We start from the raw sequence: 21,849 nt of genomic DNA, 5'->3' as shown, positions 1-21,849 counted from the left end.
TTTTTTGAATTTTTGAAAAAGAAAAAAATCTCGTTTTTCATCATTTTTGACCATGGGCTATAGCCCATACCGTACGGCATACTATAGCATGCCGTTTTTCATCATTTTTGAGGATTTGAAAAAAAAAAAAAAAAAAAAAAAACATGGGTTATAGCCCATCGTTTTTTGAATTTTTGAAAAAGAAAAAAATCTCGTTTTTCATCATTTTTGACCATGGCCTATAGCCCATACCGTACGGCATACTATAGCACGCCGAGAGCGAGAGCGAGAGAGCGAGAGAGCGAGAGCGAGAGAGAGAGCGAGAGAGCGAGAGAGCGAGAGCGAGAGAGCGAGAGAGCGAGAGAGCGAGAGAGCGAGAGAGCGAGAGCGAGAGAGCGAGAGCGAGAGAGCGAGAGAGCGAGAGAGCGAGAGCGAGAGAGCGAGAACGAGAGAGCGAGAACGAGAGAGCGAGAGAGCGAGAGAGCGAGAGCGAGAGAGCGAGAGTGAGAGAGCGAGAGCGAGAGAGCGAGAGAGCGAGAGAGCGAGAGAGCGATAGCGAGAGCGAGAGAGCGAGAGAGCGATAGCGAGAGCGAGAGAGAGAGCGAGAGCGAGAGAGCGAGAGAGCGAGAGCGAGAGATCGAGAGAGCGAGAGCGAGAGAGCGAGAGCGAGAGAGCGAGAGAGCGAGAGCGAGAGAGCGAGAGAGCGAGAGAGCGAGAGCGAGAGCAAGAGAGCGAGAGAGCGAGAGAGCGAGAGAGCGAGAGCGAGAGCGAGAGCGAGAGCGCGAGAGAGCGAGAGCGCGAGAGCGAGAGCGAGAGAGCGAGAGCGAGAGAGCGAGAGAGCGAGAGCGAGAGCGAGAGAGCGAGAGCGAGAGAGCGAGAGAGCGAGAGCGAGAGCACGCCGTTTTTCATCATTTTTGAGGATTTGAAAAAAATGAAAAAAGAAAAAAAAACATGGGTTATAGCCCATCGTTTTTTGAATTTTTGAAAAAGAAAAAAATCTCGTTTTTCATCATTTTTGACCATGGCCTATAGCCCATACCGTACGGCATACTATAGCACGCCGAGAGCGAGAGAGCGAGAGAGCGAGAGAGCGAGAGAGCGAGAGCGAGAGAGCGAGAGCGAGAGAGCGAGAGCGCGAGAGCGAGAACGAGAGAGCGAGAGAGAGAGAGCGAGAGCGAGAGAGCGAGAGAGCGAGAGCGAGAGAGCGAGAGCGAGAGAGCGAGAGAGCGATAGCGAGAGCGAGAGAGAGAGCGAGAGCGAGAGAGCGAGAGAGCGAGAGCGAGAGATCGAGAAAGCGAGAGCGAGAGAGCGAGAGCGCGAGAGCGAGAGCGCGAGAGCGAGAGCGAGAGAGCGAGAGAGCGAGAGAGCGAGAGAGCGAGAGAGCGAGAGCGCGAGAGAGCGAGAGCGCGAGAGAGCGAGAGCGAGAGAGCGAGAGCGAGAGAGCGAGAGCGAGAGAGCGAGAGCGAGAGCGAGAGCGAGACAGCGAGAGAGCGAGAGCGAGAGAGCGAGAGCGAGAGAGCGAGAGAGCGAGAGCGAGAGAGCGAGAGAGCGAGAGAGCGAGAGAGCGAGAGAGCGAGAGAGCGAGAGCGAGAGAGCGAGAGCGAGAGAGCGAGAGCGCGAGAGCGAGAACGAGAGAGCGAGAGAGAGAGAGCGAGAGCGAGAGAGCGAGAGAGCGAGAGAGCGAGAGCGAGAGAGCGAGAGCGAGAGAGCGAGAGAGCGAGAGAGCGAGAGAGCGAGAGCGAGAGAGCGAGAGAGCGATAGCGAGAGAGAGAGCGAGAGCGAGAGAGCGAGAGAGCGAGAGCGAGAGATCGAGAAAGCGAGAGCGAGAGAGCGAGAGCGCGAGAGCGAGAGCGCGAGAGCGAGAGAGCGAGAGAGCGAGAGAGCGAGAGAGCGAGAGAGCGAGAGAGCGAGAGAGCGAGAGCGCGAGAGAGCGAGAGCGAGAGAGCGAGAGCGAGAGAGCGAGACAGCGAGAGAGCGAGAGCGAGACAGCGAGAGAGCGAGAGCGAGAGAGCGAGAGCGAGAGCGAGAGAGCGAGAGCGAGAGAGCGAGAGAGCGAGAGAGCGAGAGAGCGAGAGAGCGAGAGAGAGAGCGAGAGAGCGAGAGAGAGAGAGAGAGAGAGAGAGAGAGAGAGAGAGAGAGAGAGAGAGAGCGAGAGAGCGAGAGCGAGAGAGAGAGAGAGAGAGAGAGAGAGAGAGATAGATGACGACGATGAGACGACGTCGAGAGCGAGAGCGAGAGCGAGAGAGCGAGAGAGCGAGAGAGCGAGAGAGCGAGAGAGAGAGAGAGAGCGAGAGCGAGCGAGAGAGCGAGAGCGAGAGCGAGAGAGAGAGAGAGAGAGATGACGACGACGACGATGAGACGACGTCGAGAGAGAGCGAGAGAGCGAGAGCGAGAGAGCGAGAGAGCGAGAGCGAGAGAGACGCCGACGACGCCGCCGCCGCCGCCGACGACGATGAGTCGACGACGAAGACGACGACAAGAGAGAGTGAGAGCGAGAGAGCGAGAGAGAGAGAGAGAGACGACGACGACGATTTTCCATTCATCGTCAATTTGGCGTTTTTAAAACAAGGAAAACAACTGAGGATGATAATTAGATTGGAGTTTCTAGGTGAAAGTGTTTTTTTGACGTTTCAATCTGCCATTGACCCTGAAAAACGACATATAGTTCATGGTTACGGAACATACAGTAGCCTATACTACAGTAGGCCTATGCCGTTTTTCATGATTTTGGAGGATTTAAAAAATATATGAAAATCATGAAAAAACGACATAGGCCTACTATAGTTCATGGTTTCGGAAGACATACTAGGCCTATAGTGTGCCGTTTTTCATGATTTTGGAGGATTTAAAAAATATATGAAAATCATGAAAAAACAACATACTATAGTTCATGGTTTCGGAAGACATACTAGGCCTATAGTGTAGTAGTTTTTAGTAGTAGTAGTGTATAGTTTTTCATGATTTTTGAGGATTTGAAAAAAAATATGAAAATCAGGTAAAAATCAGGTAAAAATCTGCCATTGACCCCCATTATAAATTTCTGAAATTTGAAAGCACTATACATTTTTAAAACTATGAAACATTCCAAAGATTAATTTTCAGGCACACATGTCCACCGTAAGATTAACCTAAATAGGTTTGAATGGGGTTTCTAGGTGTAAGTATGTATAGGACTAGTAGCATGCCAAAGTTTGTACTATTGCCATTGAGAAATGAGAATGCATTGGGCGTTTAAGTTAAATAACTGCAAAACATTTCAAATCCAGCTTGTGTGTCCAACAGTAGAAAGAAGAATTTGTAATTATTTGTTCGGCCCAAAATATTGTGTTGTCATGATTTGTACGAGGCTTACATATCTTGAACCCATTCTGAACGGGCACCCATTTTGGTGTCAGCATCATGCTATGCTTTACAGCTATTGAAAAATAGCAGATCTACAAGCTCATATCGCGCCACCGAGTGGCGCGATACGAGCTTGTAGGTCTGCTATTTTTGAAAAATCGAAGAGCGACTGACATTTCTAGAATCTGATCTCAGGTCAGAATGGGTTAATCAGACCAGTTGTGTGTCCAGCGGAAACCTCGTTATGAATCTGATCTCAGGTCAGAATGGGTTAAATGAATTACTTTTTGAAACATCTATGGGAAAAATGCATCGGGAATTATTTCCTGGGCCTGTCGTGTCATGAAAGGGGGCGGGACTGCGATGCTCAAAATCACACCCATGTGAAGTGAGGGGCCGTCTTGTCATCGATCTCTCCCTAAATATAAATCTTTTTATGTATTGCAATTGATATATATGTTTGACAACATATTATTACAATGTTTGATTCCCCTCAAAAACATCCCCCTTTTCACAATCATAAAGTAAGCTGACAACTGAATTTATGTGATTGTTTAGCGATTTGCTCGTCTAGGCTACATATGACGACGTAAATTCTCCCTTCATTGTCAACGGCATTTAATGTTTTATTGTCTAATCTACTTCATATTTGGCAGACATTTGAGCAAATTCCTCCTTTCATTGTCAATGGAAAATATTGAGACGTGTGTGGACAAAAGCTGTAGAAGAGGCTATAGCGCCCCTCAAAAAAATAAAATACATTTACAGTATTTGATATAAATGAAAGTAGCTAGCAGGTCAAAATAAAAATAAAATACATTTAGAGTATTTGATATAAATGAAAGTATAGCTAGCAGGTCAAACATCTGCACAAATAGCCATATTGATAATAATATCCAAAATAAAATACTTGAACAAAATATATATTATTTTAAACACCATTAAAATATTTGAATCATGAAGTATTACAAATCCTTGAGAACCGAGACAAAGAGGCTTAACCCATTCTGACCTGAGATCAGATTCTAAAAATGTCTATTACATCCTGACAGTTTCATTATTAACCCATTCTGACCTGAGATCAGATTCTAAAAGTGTCTTAGATTTTTCAAAAATAGCAGACCTACAAGCTCGTATCGCGCCACTCGGTGGCGCGATACGAGCTTGTAGATCTGCTATTTTTCAATAGCTAAAGCATAACATGATGCCGACACCAAAATGGGTGCCCGTTCAGAATGGGTTAACCTGCTAAGCCTGGAGCCTCATCTCCTGTGATATTTGGTCTTCTCACCAGCATATAGGAGACTGCAAGTGCATGTCCTGTCCTCACATTGTTCCCTAATTAGTAGACAGATTTCACTTGATTATTCATAGACAGGAAGCAAACAATGAATACAAAATCAAAACAAAAAATAGCTTTACTACATTTTACCGAATGAGTCGTTTAGGGACCACCGTCCTTGAAAACTGGACGTAAGGATCCCAATGGATAAAAGCAAGCCAAAAGGCTTTCTTGGGGTTTAACTCCTCATAGCAGACCTCGTATTGAAATGTACTTACCTGTGCTCTTTCTTTGCAGAATATTAATAAGGTATTCGATCAATCTCTGAACCCATTTTGAGAACCTGTGTTAGGGATAAGGGGGTCTCCGTTAAAAGATGAATCACCTTTTCCAGCCACACGGCCTCAAAGATAGATTACCGTACTAGTAATTAAGTCCAAAGCTTAAATGAACGAAACAGGGCTTTTGAAAGTAAGAGAGCAGCAAATCAACATCACCAGATATAGCCTACAAATAAATATACAATTCAATTCAAAGGGCGTGAGAAAACATACGTTTACATTGCATGTTACATGATTCAAACTAAATGGAAGAATGACTGAATTGAAATTTGAGACAAATTCACAGTTGAGTTTTGAACAGATTCTCAGCCATGAAGAACCAGTGGCAGCAAACGCGGCGAACACTTTTCAAAGACATTGTTGTGAAGCGTGCAGTTCAGGTGCTCGTGTTTCATTGAAGAGGAAGTCATTTTCATACTTTCTCATGTACTCGGACGACCTCGACTCGTCCAGGAACAGGTGTTTGACCCTCTGGACGTCCTCCAGCTGCACCTGTGTGCCCCGGCGTTTGCGACACACCAGTCCCGCGGTGCTGATCAACTGGATGGCGTAGCGCAGCGACGTCCTCCGTCCCGTGCTGGTCAGCTCCGCCAGGGCCTCTTCGCTCAGCTCCACGTCCTCCTCCTCGCAGCGGATCTTGAGGATCTCCCGAGTCTCCTTCTCCGTGTACGGGGAGGTGGCGATGATGAGCAGGCGGTCCAGCAGGTCCACGGGGATGCCGTGGGGGCTCTGGTAGTTGGTGCCGCGGATGCGCGTGATGCCTCGGTTGGTGGCCACGATGAGGACGGGCGAGAGGTCGCTCTCCAGGGCGCGGTTCAGGAAGGAGAAGCACTCCATGTCCAGCATGTGGACCTCGTCGATGAACAGCACTCCCGGAATGATCTCCGCCTTGCCCTCTTCCCGCCACTGGGACACTTTGGCGTTGATCTGCTCGCGGACCTCGGCCTTGATCTCTCCGGTGTCTCCGGAGAAGAGGGCGAGGAAGCCCTGCGAGCGGCTGTTGACCACGTCCACCTCGTGGAGGGTCACCGTGTGGACCACCTCCTTCCTCTTCTGAAGCTCCCCCTGTGGACACTGGACGAACTGCGTCCGAGCGCCCACGGCGTCGTAGTCTAGGGACCGGGTGAGGGAGCGCCCCAGCCTGCTGATCTTGCCGGTGGCTTTGTCGATGGTGACGACGTCTCCGGCCTGAATCTTCTCCCTGGTGAGGCTCTCCATCATCTTGTTGCCCAGGTCGTAGACGGTCTCCATGTCGGTCGTCTTTAGGACCAGCTTGCCCAGCTTGGCACCCGTTCCGCTGGCCGGCCGGTCGATCTGGACCTCCACCACCTCTCCTTCGATGATCTCCGTCTCCTCCTTTATCCTCACCCCGATGGACTTCCTGAACGCTTGGCTGAGCGCCTCCGTCTTGCTCATCTCCAGGGAGAAGATCTCGCTTCCTGCCATCGCCGTGAACGGGGTGTCGGGGCCCAGCGACTGGGCGATGCCCATGGCGATGGCGGTCTTTCCCGTGCCGGGCTGGCCGGCGATCAGCACGGCTCTGCCGGCGATGTGGCCGTCCTTGATCATCTCCAGGATGATGCCGGCGGCCCGCCGGGCGGCCAGCTGGCCGACCATCCCCTGAGACACCGGCCTCGCCTCCAGGGCGTCGTCCAGACCGAGGCCACGGATGTGAGAATGTGCACCTATTCTCTCGATCCGCGTGATGTCACGGACCTCCGGGACCTTTGTTGTTGTTGTTGCCATCTGCGCAGGAATACCGGTGACACAGTTACACGACACAGAAGTGATTTCAGTCAGATTATAGAATGACCTATGACCTATGACCTATGACCTATGTGTGAACAGTGTTGAAACATCAAGCTGCACAAGCTTTTGTATCTGCGACGTGACATCATCATTATTTCCAATGTCATTGGATGAGAGGCACAAATATGGAAATACAGAACTCGGCATGCATAAATAATACCATAGCTGTATCCAAGCTGCTGTTAGTGAGGCTAATACTGTTCTACCGGATGCATCCTTCGGCTGGTGTACGCAATGACGTATACGTTTGGCGTACGTCGAGATAACAGTTCCAGCAACGTGCAGTGCAGTTATTATTAGCATGCTTGGTTGGCATTAAAATTGTCTTTACATTTTCTCCAGCTATTTAATTGTCTAAATAATTCTCCCGGTTTCACATCTAAAGTACATGCAAGATGACTTCGGCTATTCTCTCCGGACTGAATGTCCTGATGAAGCCTCTCGAGGCCTCCGCGTGCGACGCCACGTCCTCACAGCAGGGGGCGCTGGTGGCGGCGCTGCGGGCCAACCGAGCTCTGCTGTTGGAGCAGCTGAGGTGTGAGACGGGCCTTGAAGAGGTGAGGAGGCTGAGGGAGGAGGTTATGGCCGAGGCAAAGTGGTTCTCTAGTGACACGGGAGACGCTATATGGAACTTTGTTCAAGAGTGTCTCCTCCTGCTTCTTACGTTAGCCAGACACCTCTCGGTCCAGCTGGCGCTCTTCGACGGAAACACAGTGGCCTCGGCAGCGAGGCCGCGCACCGCGGAGATGGCTCCGCCCTTACCGCCAGACGTTCTCGGCGTAACCCAACAGAGGACTCTTGGCGCAGCGCTCCAGTTTGTGGTCTCGCTGGGGCTCAGCCCCTACTTGGCCTCGGGGGTGGGCGTGCCGCTCGGCAGCAGAACTGCTTTTGGGGTGATGGTGGGAAAGTTAGTCCATGGAGATGTGTCGCCCGCGATGGAACGCCGCCTCCTGACCACCACGAGTGTCCTGCTGCAGGTGGCAGACCTGTCCTCTCTCGCCACGGTGCTTTTCACACGGCACCTCAGGAACGTCCTGGCAGCTCTGTGTCAGCTGGGTCACGGCCCGCACCGCTCAGACGGAGGCGGCGACATTGAAAAAGAGTGCGCGCTCAGTGTCGAAGAGCGCCAAACGTGCAGGGAGGCCCTCCAAAGCCTACTGGGTAAAGTCTACCAGCCTATTGTTATCAGGGAACTACTGCACCTCCAAGGCGGGCAGAAACAACCGGTCGGCAGCGCCAGTGGCACCGGTCGCGGTGCTGCTACGGGAGCAGCGCCGCCTTGGCTGAGACGTCTGTGCGGTCAGCTGCTGTCTGATCGGCTGATGCAGCCCAACGGGGTCCAGGCTGTGGTCAGGGCCGTCTTGGAGGGAGGCCCGCCGGGCGGCGACTCGGACTGGAGTAAGTGTGACGGCGTGGCCAGGATCTTGGCGGCGTGCCCTCAGCAGCAGTCCGTGTCGCCAGACAGCTACTACGGACAGATCTGCCCTCAGATTCTGGAACTGCTCCACCTGAAGGACAAGCTGGCCGGCTTGCAGTTCCAGCGGGTGGCCACCAGGGTGGTGGACATCATGGTGGAGGACAAGCCACGGTTGGCCCAGCAGCACCTCCTGACGCCGCTCCTTGGTCCTCTCCGGCGCTGCGCCGACCGCGCCGGAGAGTCTGGGCGTGCCGTCGATGAACCGGAGCTGACGCTCTGCGTGGAGGCCGTGTACAAGATCTGGGTCGTGGGGAACAACAGTCCGTCGCGTCCGATGGCGAAGGCATTGGAGGAGGTGCTTCCCGTTGTCTTCACGCTGTTCTGTTTCACCAAGCGGAACGCGTCCCACCTACGCGGCCCCTGTCGAGAGATCCTGCTCTGGTACGCGGGTCACGCCGAGCACTCCGACGCGCTGTCCGCCGTGAGGCAGCTCTCTGGCCTGGCAGGGCAGGAGACCTGCCGCGTGCCTCCGGGGTTCCACTTCACCGCTGGTAGCGAGGGAGGGGCCAGGCTGACCCCCAGAGAGGCCGCCGCCGCCGGCGATGAGGACGACGCGCTGTACGAGCGTCTGTCGGAGGAGCAGTGGCGGCTGGATTGTCTGACGCAGCTACTGGCCGAGCTCAAGGACAGTGACCTGCCCGGAGATTTCTTCCTGGAGCTTCTGCGGGAACTGACCAGCTGGACGGCAGAGGAGGAGGAGATGGACGAGCAGCAGGTCGACGACGAGGTGGACGACGTGTCGGCCGGGACACTGCTGGAGGCGGAGCAGCGGCTGTCGCGCCGCGATGCGCTCAGCGGTCAGAGGCTGGCCCTGCTGCAGGTGTTGGCCGTGGTCTGTGACACGCTGCCACGCGCCCTACTGCTGAGGAAAACCACACAGACGGTGGACTTCATCGTCTCCCTGCTTCAGAGGGGCTGTGTTGGTCCGGACCGACGGTCCCCTTGTGCCGCCACGGAGAACACGGTAGAGAGCCAGAGTCTCAGCATGGCCATGGGTCTGGTGGCCACGCTGCTTTCTGGACCCCGGCTCGGCGCCGAGGATTATGCCTCCATGAAGAGGCTTCTCCCGCCACTGGAGGACCTGTCCCAGAAACACCCCGACGTCGTCGTTCGGGAGCTGGCGTCCAGCCTACGACCCGTTATCGCCACGCACGGCGCCTACAAGCCGGAGAGTGTCCTCCGACGGGCCGCGCAGTGCCCCGGAAACCCCGTCAGAAGAGCTCGAGGCAGCTGTGCTGCTGAAGCTCCGACCCAGATGGGCCCACTCGGCCATCCTGGGAGGATAAGACACGATAATCCCCCTGGAGGGTCTTCGACAGAAAGATGTCAGCCGGGAGTTGAGATGAATGGCACCGGTGACCCCGCCGCGTCCACCACCGGTGACCCCGCCGCGTCCACCACCGGTGACCCCGCCGCGTCCACCACCAGGGCCGTTTCAGATCTGTTGCTGGAGGCGTGTGACCCTGACGTTCCGACCAGAGCACTGGCCCTCAGGACACTGACACGGATGGTGCAAGAGGGGGACCGGGTGGCTGTCCAGGCCCAGGAGAAAGTCCTGGCCATCTATTTGGAAAACCTGGAGCACGAGGACTCGTTTGTGTACCTGTCAGCCATTCAAGGCTTGGCTGTGCTGGCCGACTCCTTTCCCGAGAGGATCCTGCAGAAGCTTCTGGAAGCCTTCCGGCGTGGCCCGCCGTCCCTCCCCTCCGCCTCCTCCTCCGACGACACGGCGGAGCGCTCTCTGGAAACGCGTCTCAAGGTAGGAGAGGTCCTCATGAGGGCCAGCAGGGCTATGGGGGAGCTGGCGCCCCACCTGGGGCGTCCGCTGATCGGAGCGTTCCTGCAGGGCACCGGGGACGCGGACCGGACGGTTCGGGCCAGCTGTCTGTCCAACCTGGGAGAACTGTGTCAGAGGCTGAACTACGCCCTGGGCCCGCTGGTTCAGGAGCTGAGCCGCCGTCTGACCGCGGTGATGAAGACCGACGAGGAGGCGGAGGTGAGGAGAGCCGCCGTCCACGTCGTCACGCTGCTCATCCGAGGCCTCGGCGACAGAACCACCCGGGTTCTCGGCGACGTTCTCCTGGACCTGTACCGAGCTCTGAAGTGGGCGGTGCGCTCGGACCGCGACGGCATCACGGTGCTCCACGCTCAGCTGGCCCTGGAAGAGCTCGATGATGTCATGAAGAGGTTCCTCTTCCCGCAGCTGAAGTTGGAAAAGAAAATTATTGTTCTGCCGTAGAGTTCATTAATAATGTATGTTTGGGGTTCAAAGTTCAGGCGGTTAAAGGGGAAAGAAAAAAAATCACCACACCCCTGTGAAGTGAGGGGCGCTCTTGTCATTGTACAAATTTACGTCATATTTGGCAGGCAATTGACCCGACTTCTCCTTTCATTGACAATGGCAAATATTGAGACGTGTGGGGACAAGATTTACGTCATATTTGGCAGACAATTGACCCAACTTCTCCTTTCATGGGCAAATATTAGACGTGTGGGGACAAGATTTACGTCATATTTGGCAGACAATTGACCCAACTTCTCCTTTCATGGGCAAATATTAGACGTGTGGGGACAAGATTTACGTCATATTTGGCAGACATTTGACCCAATTTCCCCTTTCATTGTCAATGGCAAATATTGAGACGTGTGGGGACAAAAGCTAGCGCCTCAAAAACTTGCTCAGAAACGGCACGCAGCCTGTTGGCTGCCGTGTTAAGTGGTCAGATGAGTGGGCCGCACATGGTCTTGGGGACGACTCCACTACAGTAGGGTTGAGCAGAGCAGTGGCAAACTTTTGACCCAGCATTTGAAACCAGCATTAACCCATTCTGAATGGGAACCCATTTTGGTGTCAGCATCATGTTATGCTTTAGCTATTTAAAAATAGCAGATCTACAAGCTCATATCGCGCCACCGAGTGGCGCGATACGAGCTTGTAGGTCTGCTATTTTTTGAAAAATCGAAGAACGACTGACATTTTTTAGAATCTGATCTCAGGTCAGAATGGGTTCATCAGACCAGTGTGTGTCCGGCGGAAACCTCGTATGAATCTGATCTCAGCTCAGAATGGGTTAACAAGTGTAGTGATACGTTTAATGCATGTGAACCTTCATTGCAAACCAAAAATGTGCAATTGCTGAAGTTTATATATTAGTTATTTATTGTCAGTAAACGTATAGGCTACTGTAAAGACTAAATGAGTATCTTCTGTCCATGATTTTAGCAGCACAATTTCCGGTTCACATGATAATCCTTTGTTAACCTTTTTGGAATTATTATTTCAAAAGATTTAAAATGTAAATCTAACATTTTTTCAAAAGAAAGACAGAACAAAACAAATACAAATTTAAGATATAAACAAACCTTCAGACATAATAACAAAAACTATATTAATTCATAATATATATACTTCAGTCAGTATGTTTGGGTCGCGGGGAGACAGCCAGAAAAGCCAGTGTTGTAGCGGGGACACGTGCACGCACACATGCACGCGCATATGCTGTTTACGATTCAGGGTTTACATTGCTTAATCGTATCCATGAAAGTAAGTCAGAAGTAGGGGGGGATCGCACTCCCCCTACCTCTCCTCTGCATCATCAGCGCAAAAAAAATTCAGACCCGTCTGAAGTGAGTGGTGCTGTACTGTACTGTACCCGTGTGTGTCTGTGTCTTAGGCTGTGCAACAGTGACACTTGGTGGTGAACAAACGCTATAACACTATTTTCATGCTTGGACAGACAGACCCAGGGATAGACCCCAGGGACACACATAGCTGTCTATAGGAGTGGTTGCACCACTCAACAAAAAGTAAAATAAAATAAAATGAAATTGCAGTCAAGGCGCCGCCTGTTCAGGGGAGGGAGGAGGTAGGGGGGATAGCGTGTACCTCCACATGCGTTACGCCCCCTTGACACCCATACCTTTATAAAACCAGCATAAAAAGATTTTGAAAAGAAAAGAAAACAAATAAAGATTCACTCTTTTGGGTCACAGGCTAGAGAGTTTGGGAACCACTGATGTAACCACCTCTCCGGTGTGGAGACTCCGGTGTCTCTGCAGAGCGTGCAGGCAACCGAAACTCTCGTCACACCGCTTGCAACGGAAAGGTCTTTCTCCCGCGTGGATCCGCTGGCGGCGAGTCTTTAGGCGACCCGAATCGGTGACACTCTTGTCACATCGTTTGCAGTGGAAAGGCCTTTCTCCGGCGCGGCGACATTGGTGTTTCTTCAGAGCATCGAGCCAACTGAAGCTCTTGTCACACCGTCTACAGTGGTATGGTTTCTCTCCCGTGTGGACGCGTCGGTGCCTCTTCAGACTACCCAACTCACTGAAACTCCTGTCGCACTGCTTGCATTGGTACGGTTTCTCTCCGGTGTGCGTGCGCAGGTGATTCTTGAGGTGACTCGACACGCTGAAGCGCTTGTCGCACTGTGTGCACGGGTAAGGCTTCTCTCCCGTGTGGACGCGCTGGTGAGTCTTCAGGTGACTCAGCTCGGTGAAACGCTTGTCGCACTGTTGACAGCGGAAGGGTTTTTCCCCCGTGTGGAGACGCTGGTGTCTTCTCAGGGTGTCCGACGAGCTGAAGCTCTTGCCGCACTGTCTGCAGTGGTAGGGCTTCTCTCCGGTGTGCATGCTCTGGTGTCTCTTGAGACTGCGCGACTCGGTGAAGCCCTTGAGGCACCGCTCGCACCGGAAAGGGGTTTCCCCCGTGTGGAGACGGCGGTGCTTGTTCAGGTTGCTCAGCCGAGTGAAGCCCTTGGCACACTGCTTACAGACGTGGGTTTTCTTCCCGGCGAAGGCCAGCGGTCGTCCTCCTCCTGCTGGCCGAGTTAAAGTCTCGGCACGCTGGTGACAGCTGCAGGCCGCCGTCGTTCCGTCCGTGTCTGTCCGGTCCGGTTTCTGTCCGGTCGCAGATCCGGTGATCTGCCGACAGGCTGCCGCCGAGGGGATCTGCCCGCTCCTCTGCATCTGGCAGTAGAGGGCGCTGTGGCTCCTCATGGTGTGCTTCTGGAGGAAGACCGGAGACGTGAAGGCATACGTACACTCTGGACAGGAAAACACCTGGGTCTTGGAAAACTGGGATATCATCGTCCGTCTGCCTGCCTGCCGGTCGTCTGCCTGTCTGTCTACCTGCCTGTCGTCTGTCTGTCTGTCTGTCTACCTGCCTGGTCTATCTATTTGTCTGCCTGTCTGTCTGTCGGTCTGTCTACCTGCCTGTCGTCTGTCTACCTGCCTGTCTGTCTGCCGGTCGTCTGACTGCCTGTCTGTGTCCTGCCTGTCTGTCTGCCTGTCTGTGTGTGTGTCCTGTCTGTCTGTGTCCTGTGTGTCCTGCCTGTCTGTCTGTGTCCTGCCTGTCTGTCTGTCTGTCTGCCTGTCTGTGTCCTGTCTGTCTGTCCTGCCTGTCTGTCTGTCTGCCTGTCTGTGTCCTGTCTGTCTGTCTTCTCAGTCTCACAGCAGTGTCTGACAAAGTTGATCTCTAAAGCATATTCACTCTTTATATATCTAGGCGGTCCAGACTCGTGTCTGACGTCTTACGCTTAACACAAATGGTTGCCATGCATGTGTAGCGCTGCCCCCCAGTGGCCCTTCAAGTGTAGCGCTGCCCCCCAGTGGCCCTTCAACGGCAGTGCATGGAAGGGATGCCCAGGTTTGGTCGTTTGCCCAGAACAGAAGCCAGCTTGTAGGTCTGCTATTTTTGAAGAATCGTGAAAAGTGACATGAAAGTGTTTGAGAACGACTGACATAGAAAAAACAGCTTTTTCAAGAAAACAGTCAGAATTTAGAAGAAATTTGCAGAATCGTTCCCAGGTCAAAATGGGTTGCTTGTCTCATTTTTAAGATCTTAAATGGACTTGCACCTCTACCACTGAACCAGTTCATAGATCGAAGGGACAGTGGTGACAGAGCAACAAGGGCGACTACCAGAGGGGACTGTGAAGTGCCAATCAGACGTAGTGTGTTTGGTGAAACAGTCTTCTCTGTTAGAGCCTCCCATCACTGGAACAGTCTCTGTTAGAGCCTCCCATCACTGGAACGGTCTCCCCACAGAAGTAAGAGAGACTTCCAACTATCTGACCTTCAAATTCAACCTGAAAAGGTGGCTAAAAACAATTCAAATCTGTAATCATGAGTAACTAACAACACTAATTAGTATTCGGTGTCATTTATCATTTCACTTTGCAGTTGTTCTGTCCCCTGTACCATGTTGATCTGTATTGTATTGTATTCTGTATGGACGTGGTGTTGGGTGCCTGCACATTATGCACACATGGCATCAACGCATGGTGTTGTGTGCAGGCGCCCTACACTTTGTCTTTCTTTTATCTGTTGTACTGTGTTTTTGTATGGACGTGGTGTTGGGTGCCTGCACATATGCACTCATGGCATCAACGCATGGTGTTGTGTGCAGGCGCATCATTTACTTTTTAAGAGCCTGCCCAGGGACTACACATTTAGCTTTGGCTAACTCTGGCCCATTTACATTGATGTGAAAACTGACATGTTGATTAATGAGCGTTGTCCCCGTCAAAAAATAAATAAAAATAAAATCTGCTGTTGGTATTTGAGGGGCGATAGCCCCTAGCCTAGCTCCTATGTCCAGCCTTTGGTGTATGTGCTAACCTATTTTTTATTTTACAGTCTATGGTGCGAACACAAACTTTGTTCTACACATACATTAACCCATTCTGACCGGGCACCCATTTTGGTGTCAGCATCATGTTATGCTTTATCTATTGAAAAATAGCAGATCTACAAGCTCATATCGCGCCACCGAGTGGCGCGATATGAGCTTGTAGATCTGCTATTTTTGAAAAATCGAAGAGCGACTGACATTTTTAGAATCTGATCTCAGGTCAGAATGGGTTCATCAGACCAGTGTGTGTCCGGCGGAAACCTCGTATGAATCTGATCTCAGGTCAGAATGGGTTTTAACTCCCATTGACCCTCAATGAACAGACACTTTTGAGCGCTCGTTGCATAACACAAACATTGAAGAGGAAGGTGAAGGCACAAATTATGATTGGCCGGAATGATGTATGATGATGATGTACGTACGTACGATGATAGGATCAGCCCTCACTTCATACAGGTGTGACTTTTCATATTTACTGTATATTTATTGCCGTGTAGGATTAGGTTAGAGGTCCCTTTAGTAGGGCCTGAAAGCCCTTTAGTCCCGTTTTAGGATGTTGACTTTCTTCACTTCTATTTGCTCATCCTTATAATGTATGTATCTCTAACTCATAGGAGAGTTACGACATTGAGACAAGCTGGAGTTAGAAGTACGTTGATCTCAACGAGGGCGGCGCAAACAAGAGCTATTTTAAGCGTGTGTGCAACACGACAACTGTTTTAAAGTATTGTACAGTAACAACTAAAGTCTCTTTAATGTTTATGTTGTACGATTACTACAAAACGATCTAAGATAAAGGGATTTAAGATCGTTAACATTTAGTGCCGGAAGTGCATCAAAATAGAAGCTCCGGGGTGCCAGAGTTGTCTGATCGCTTTTACTCTGAAAGCCATGAACCGGAAACACTTTCCTAAAAAAGATGACTTTACAAAGAGACCTCACATCCCTGATCATCTTAATTATTTTTTTTACGCTCCAAAAAACGTTCATATTTTGCGGGAGAGACGGATGAGCAGAAATGAAGCGCCAGCATATCGATCCATTCATCACCACGGAGAGCGCCCTGGATTAGGAGATACGAGTCATTCTTTCCGCCGCGCTAACATGGGAGTCAATGACAAGCTAATAGTTGCACTGAGCGTTAGCATACGGAAAGCGAAAAGCGAAATGCAAAAAAGAAAATAGGAAAAATTCTGAATATTCTTATCTCGCCCCGGTCGCTGGGACGTCGCTAGGACGTCCACAGACGTCGTAGGCACTAATATTTCGGGATCCTTATGACGGCCTCAGGCGTCGTATGAACTGAAACGGTTAAAGCTGGGCTGTTGCCGCCCGAGTCCAATGCATTTCTGCCTACTTCCTTCCGGTCCAGGACTCTCAACAGAAGTCTATGTAGGAGCCACCATTGGACTGAATGAAGCCCCATGACGTGAACGCAGTTTGCTTAACCGTCTATGTCTAAGGCTCTGATGTATCGTTATCGGATGGTTCATTATAGCGTGATGACACGTGCCTTTGTCAGGGATCTTGGAGGTCAGTCTACGACGTCACTATGATGCCAGTCAGCTCCATATTTAGACAAATACAGATCACGAGATTAAACACATTTAGTGCCGGAAGTGCATCAAAATAGAAGCTCCGGGGTGCCAGAGTTGTCTGATCGCTTTTACTCTGAAAGCCATGAACCGGAAACACTTTCCTAAAAAAGTTGACTTTACTAAGTGACCTCACATCCCCGATCATCTTAATTTATTTTTTTACGCTCCAAAAAACGTTCCTATTTTGCGGGAGACGGATGAGGAGCAGAAATGAAGCGCCAGCATATCGATCCATTCATCACCACGGAGAGCGCCCCGGGTTAGGAGATATGAGTCATTCTTTCCGCCGCGCTAACATGGGAGTCAATGACAAGCTAATAATTGCACTGAGCGTTAGCATACGGCAAGCGAAAAGCGAAATGCCCAAAAAAAAAATAGGAAAAATTCTGAATATTCTCATCTCGCCCCGCGTCGCTGGGACGTTGCTAGGACGCCGCTAGGACGTCCACAGACGTCGTAGGCACTAATATTTTGGGATCCTTATGACGGCCTCATGCGTCCTACGAACTGAAACGGTTAGCGGGATTTATTCTGTAGATACAATAGTGTGTTCTCGGTCTATATCTATCGGTCTGACTGTGCCGGGGCGGCAGTGGATCAGGGATTTGAGTGGCCGGTAGAACGGCCGGATGGGAACCGTGAGATTCCCAGTTCGATCCCTGTGGGCTCTCCCAGAAGTCTGTGTCGAAGTGTCCTTGAGCAAGACTCAATGAATTTGCTCCAGATGAGCAGGTTTAGACCTCGATTCTACAAATGTCTTCTAAACCCTGACAGTTTTCTGAAAAAACCCATGTTTCTATGTCAGTCGTTCTCAAACATTTTCATGTCAAGGACCCCCACAAATATATGTAATTGGCCGCCGACCCCCATCTGAAAATATGTTGTTCCAGGAACCCCCCCAGAAGACTTGAGTTAAAAACGTTCGCTGTGAAAGAATATATATTCAAAGATTTGCGCCACATTTTCACGATTTAAAAAAAATTGCAGATCTACACGCTCGTAGCGTGCCACTCGTAGATCTACTATTTTTCAACATTTAACCCATTCTGACCGGGCACCCATTTTGGTGTTGGCATCATGTTATGCTTTAGCTATTGAAAAATAGCAGATCTACAAGCTCATATCGCGCCACCGAGTGGCGCGATACGAGCTTGTAGGTCTGCTATTTTTTTTTAAATCGAAGAACGACTGACATTTTTAGAATCTGATCTCAGGTCAGAATGGGTTAATCAGACCAGTGTGTGTCCAGTGGAAACCTCGTATGAATCTGATCTCAGGTCAGAATGGGTTAAAGTATAACATAATGCTTACATCACCAAAAGGTGTTCCCGTTCAGAATGGGTTAATTGCATGGTTTCCTGATGCCATCTCGGTGTATGTGAATCTGTGAATGTAATGCACAATTCTACATGCTTTAGATAAAAGCGCTTGTATATAAATGCACCATTTACCATTTTACAAGCTCTGGAGACGGGTGAGTGTATCTGACTTTACAACCCATAACTTAGTAAGAATGATCATTCAATAATTCAAGAGGATGTATTTGTTTCACACTCAAACATACTGTATGCACACTGCAGAGTGTGCTAACAGCAAACTACAATATCACAACAAGACAATGATGATGATATTAAATAAAATAAAAATAAGAAACAAAGTTGGCAATAGTACAGGTAAGGTAAGGCGTGGTTTAAAAAAATAATAATCTGGCAGCAATGGGGAGTATGCACTGGAATAATTCAGTGGCTGCATTGAGACAATGGGCTCCATTTCCGTCACCGCTAAAACCCCTTATCCCTAAACTTTTTTTTTTTTTTACTATTTTGAAAAACATTTTTTAACAGTTCATCTACATTGACACGTTGTGAGCTTATTGTAGACTGGCCATTTTAACTATTCGAAAATGTTTTGTAAAATAGTAAAAAAAATAAAATGGCATAGAAGTTTAGGGATAAGAGGTTTAGCGGTGATGAAAATGGAGCCCCATGTGTGCATTTGATTGATTCAAAAGCGTTTTGATTTCAGGAACACCCAAAACTCTCAACAGTTACAGAGAATACCAGACGAGTCGCCCCTTTACCAACTCCCCCCCCCCCCCCGCCCCCCCCCCCACCCTGGGTGTACAGCCCGACAGGAACTGCTCAGCCTGGTATTCCTAAAGTACCCTGAGTAAATGATGCTTTTAAACGGTTAATTCTAACCTTATTCCTATAACCTTACCCTCAGTAAAACTATGCCTAAACCTATACCTAAACTCAACCCCGGTAAACCTATACCTAAACTTAACCCTATAGTAAAACTATGCCCTAAACCCTAAACTTATTTCTAACCTTATTCTCAGTAAAACAAAATAAAGATTACAAGAACTGTGGCACCGAGCACTCGGCGAGGCGGTTTAGGGTGGACCGTACCCGGGATCCCTGGACCCCACGTTGAGGACCAGGGATATGGTCACATTATTCACATTCATACTGTACGTGTGTCAACTTATTCTCTGTAGACGTTTGGTAGCATCAGGTCACTTTCAAAGAAGAAGTGGTCAAAATAAAAATATGTACAAACTGTATAGCTGAAATAGGGCCAATATTACCCATACAATACAAGACCCTCATCTGAAACCATGCTGTTCTATAGTAAAAAAAAAGAAAAGGCAAAGTTTAGGCATATGGGGTTTAGCGGTGAAGCGGGGATGAAAATGGAGCCCATAATGCTTAAAAACACCAAAGGGGGTTCCCTTCCAGTCCAGAATGGGTTCACGGCAAGGACTGTCTAAAGAGGACAAGAAGCGAAGACCGTAAGGGCGCCGCCATGTTGCTCACATGGTGCTCCATGGAAGGAAAGAAACATGCGCAGTTGAGACCAAGGAAGCTGAACGAGGAAGTGTTGGCTGCATATAGCCCATTGTGCATGTTCCTTTCCTTCCATGGAGCACCATGTGAGCAACATGGCGGCGCCCTTACAGTCTCCGCGTCCCGTCCTCTTTAGACAGTCCTTGGTTCACGGGTCCATGCCCTGTAGCGCCCCCAGCAGGTTATGCTGGGCATTGACTAATCCATGGCCTGCAGCACCCCCAGCAGGTTATGCTGGGCTCCCTGCAGCCTCTCCACCTGCTGCAGCAGCAGCGCCCCGAGGCCCTCCAGGTCCTGCAGCAGCAGTCCCTGGCAGTGGCGCAGCTGCGTGCCGAACTGCCGCATCAGCCCCTGCACCCCTCCCACGGAGCCCAGCGCCGCGTCCATGCCCTGCAGCGGGCTCCGCAGTATCTGCAGCTGCGCCCGTATGGCGGGTATGGCCTCCTGTCCCTGCAGGCCCATCACTCCCTGCACGCGCTCCAGCAGCGCCTCCAGGCCCTCCAGCACCCGCGGCAGTCCCTGCAGCCCCTGGATCCGTTCGCACGTGGTCTCCCGCGGCGTCCCCTGCAGCTCCGCCAGGTCGCGCAGCAGGTCCTGCAAGCCCTGCAGACCCAGGAGCAGCTGCACTATTTCCTGCAGTCCCTGCAGCCCTCCCTGTAGCTCCTGCAGCAGCGGCTGTATTCCCTGGACCGCCGCGTGCGCCTGCTGCTGCAGCAGACGCCGGAGCCTCTGGAAGCCCCGGATTCCCTGCAGCCCGCCCTGTAACCTCTGCAGCAGCTGCGCCTGCACTCCCTGGTATCCGTACAGTAGCTGCAGTGCCTGTAAAAACGAGAGGTGGAAATATAGGAATCATGTTATTCACAAGAGAAGTCCAGTGAGAGACGCGGGAGAGACTCGGAGTAGAGCCGCTGCTCCCTCGCCTGGAAAGGAGCCAGCTTAGGTGGTTCGGAGCATCTGGTTAGGATGCCTCTCGAGCGTCTCCCAATAGGGAGGTCCTCGATGCACGTCCCACTGGGAGGAGACCCCCCAGGGCAGACCAAGGACCACGTCCCACTGGGAGGAGACCCTCGGGGCAGACCAAGGACCACATCCCACTGGGAGGAGACCCCGGGGCAAACCAAGGATCACGTCCCACTGGGAGGAGACCCCGGGGCAGACCAAGGACCACGTCCCACTGGGAGGAGACCCCGGGGCAGACCAAGGACCACGTCCCACTGGGAGGAGACCCCGGGGCCAGACCAAGGACCACTTCCCACTGGGAGGAGACCCCCGGGGCAGACCAAGGACCACGTCCCACTGGGAGGAGACCCCGGGGCAGACCAAGGACCACGTCCCACTGGGAGGAGACCCCGGGGCAGACCAAGGACCACGTCCCACTGGGAGGAGACCCCGGGGCAGACCAAGGACCACGTCCACTGGGAGGAGACCCCGGGGCAGACCAAGGACCACGTCCCACTGGGAGGAGACCCCGGGGCAGACCAAGGATCACGTCCCACTGGGAGGAGACCCCGGGGCAGACCAAGGACCACGTCCCACTGGGAGGAGACCCCGGGGCAGACCAAGGACCACGTCCCACTGGGAGGAGACCCCGGGGCAGACCAAGGACCACGTCCCACTGGGAGGAGACCCTGGGGCAGACCAAGGACCACGTCCCACTGGGAGGAGACCCCGGGGCAGACCAAGGACCACGTCCACTGGGAGGAGACCCCGGGGCAGACCAAGGACCACGTCCCACTGGGAGGAGACCCCGGGGCAGACCAAGGACCACGTCCCACTGGGAGGAGACCCTGGGGCAGACCAAGGACCACGTCCCACTGGGAGGAGACCCCGGGGCAGACCAAGGACCACGTCCACTGGGAGGAGACCCCGGGGCAGACCAAGGACCACGTCCCACTGGGAGGAGACCCCCGGGGCAGACCAAGGACCACGTCCCACTGGGAGGAGACCCCCGGGGCAGACCAAGGACCACGTCCCACTGGGAGGAGACCCCGGGGCAGACCAAGGACCACGTCCCACTGGGAGGAGACCCCGGGGCAGACCAAGGTGCAGATGGAGGGATTACATCGACTCACTGGCCTTGGAACGTCTCGGGATCCCCCAGGAGGAATTCACTAATGTTGCTCTGGAGAGGGAAGTCTGGAGCTCTCTGGTGGAGCTGTTGCCCCCGCGACCTGACTACGGATAAGCGGTTGAAGATGGATGGATGGATGGATGGATTTTATTCACACAGACCCCCTTTTCCACCGGTTGGTTCCCAACGGGAACCGGTTCAGTTCTATTTGGTTCTTAGGGCCGATTCATACTCCTATTTTAGCGCTGTTTCGGCGCTGTAGTGCCGAAATGATTTCGGCTCGTCAGAAATTTTCAGTAGCACCGAAGAGCCGACTTTAGGACGGTACCCGCCCCCCCCGAACCTCAAATGACGTCAAATTGTAGGCTCTACAGCGCCGAACCGACTTTTATTCGGCTCTAAAATAGGAGTATGAATCGGCCCTTAGTCCATGAGCCAGATCTCCAAAATTGGTGGGAAAAACTAGA

The 21,849-nt window shown here is 51.8% G+C and overlaps 3 protein-coding genes across 3 annotated transcripts in view; 1 reads left to right on the top strand and 2 right to left on the bottom strand.

Annotated features, from left to right (window-relative positions):
• Positions 1-5,292: 5,292 nt before the first annotated feature.
• Positions 5,293-6,690, bottom strand: LOC310856114 (ruvB-like 2; the record flags this gene model as incomplete). The annotated part of the gene is made up of 1 exon (XM_083761344.1): positions 5,293-6,690. The coding sequence occupies one exon, from the start codon at positions 6,688-6,690 to the stop codon at positions 5,293-5,295; it is 1,398 nt and encodes a 465-aa protein (XP_083617470.1).
• Positions 6,691-7,148: 458 nt separating this feature from the next.
• On the top strand, positions 7,149-10,469 carry LOC310856109 (transport and Golgi organization protein 6 homolog; the record flags this gene model as incomplete). The annotated part of the gene is made up of 1 exon (XM_083761338.1): positions 7,149-10,469. One exon carries the CDS (start codon positions 7,149-7,151, stop codon positions 10,467-10,469), a length of 3,321 nt encoding a protein of 1,106 aa, XP_083617464.1.
• Positions 10,470-19,509: 9,040 nt separating this feature from the next.
• LOC310871044 (uncharacterized protein) overlaps positions 19,510-21,849 on the bottom strand; it is a gene marked incomplete at both ends in the record, with an annotated part of 62,369 nt that continues 60,029 nt past the window's right edge. Inside the window, one exon of the mRNA XM_083782492.1 lies at positions 19,510-20,130. Coding sequence (XP_083638618.1) covers positions 19,510-20,130 — 621 coding nt within the window. The remainder of the gene's footprint in view (positions 20,131-21,849) is intronic.

This window comes from Protomyctophum parallelum (genome assembly GCF_964188405.1).
Source record: "Protomyctophum parallelum genome assembly, chromosome: 1".
Lineage (NCBI taxonomy): Eukaryota > Metazoa > Chordata > Actinopteri > Myctophiformes > Myctophidae > Protomyctophum > Protomyctophum parallelum.
Note: the sequence above shows the minus strand (reverse complement) of the source record. Positions and strands in the feature narration are given on the sequence as shown.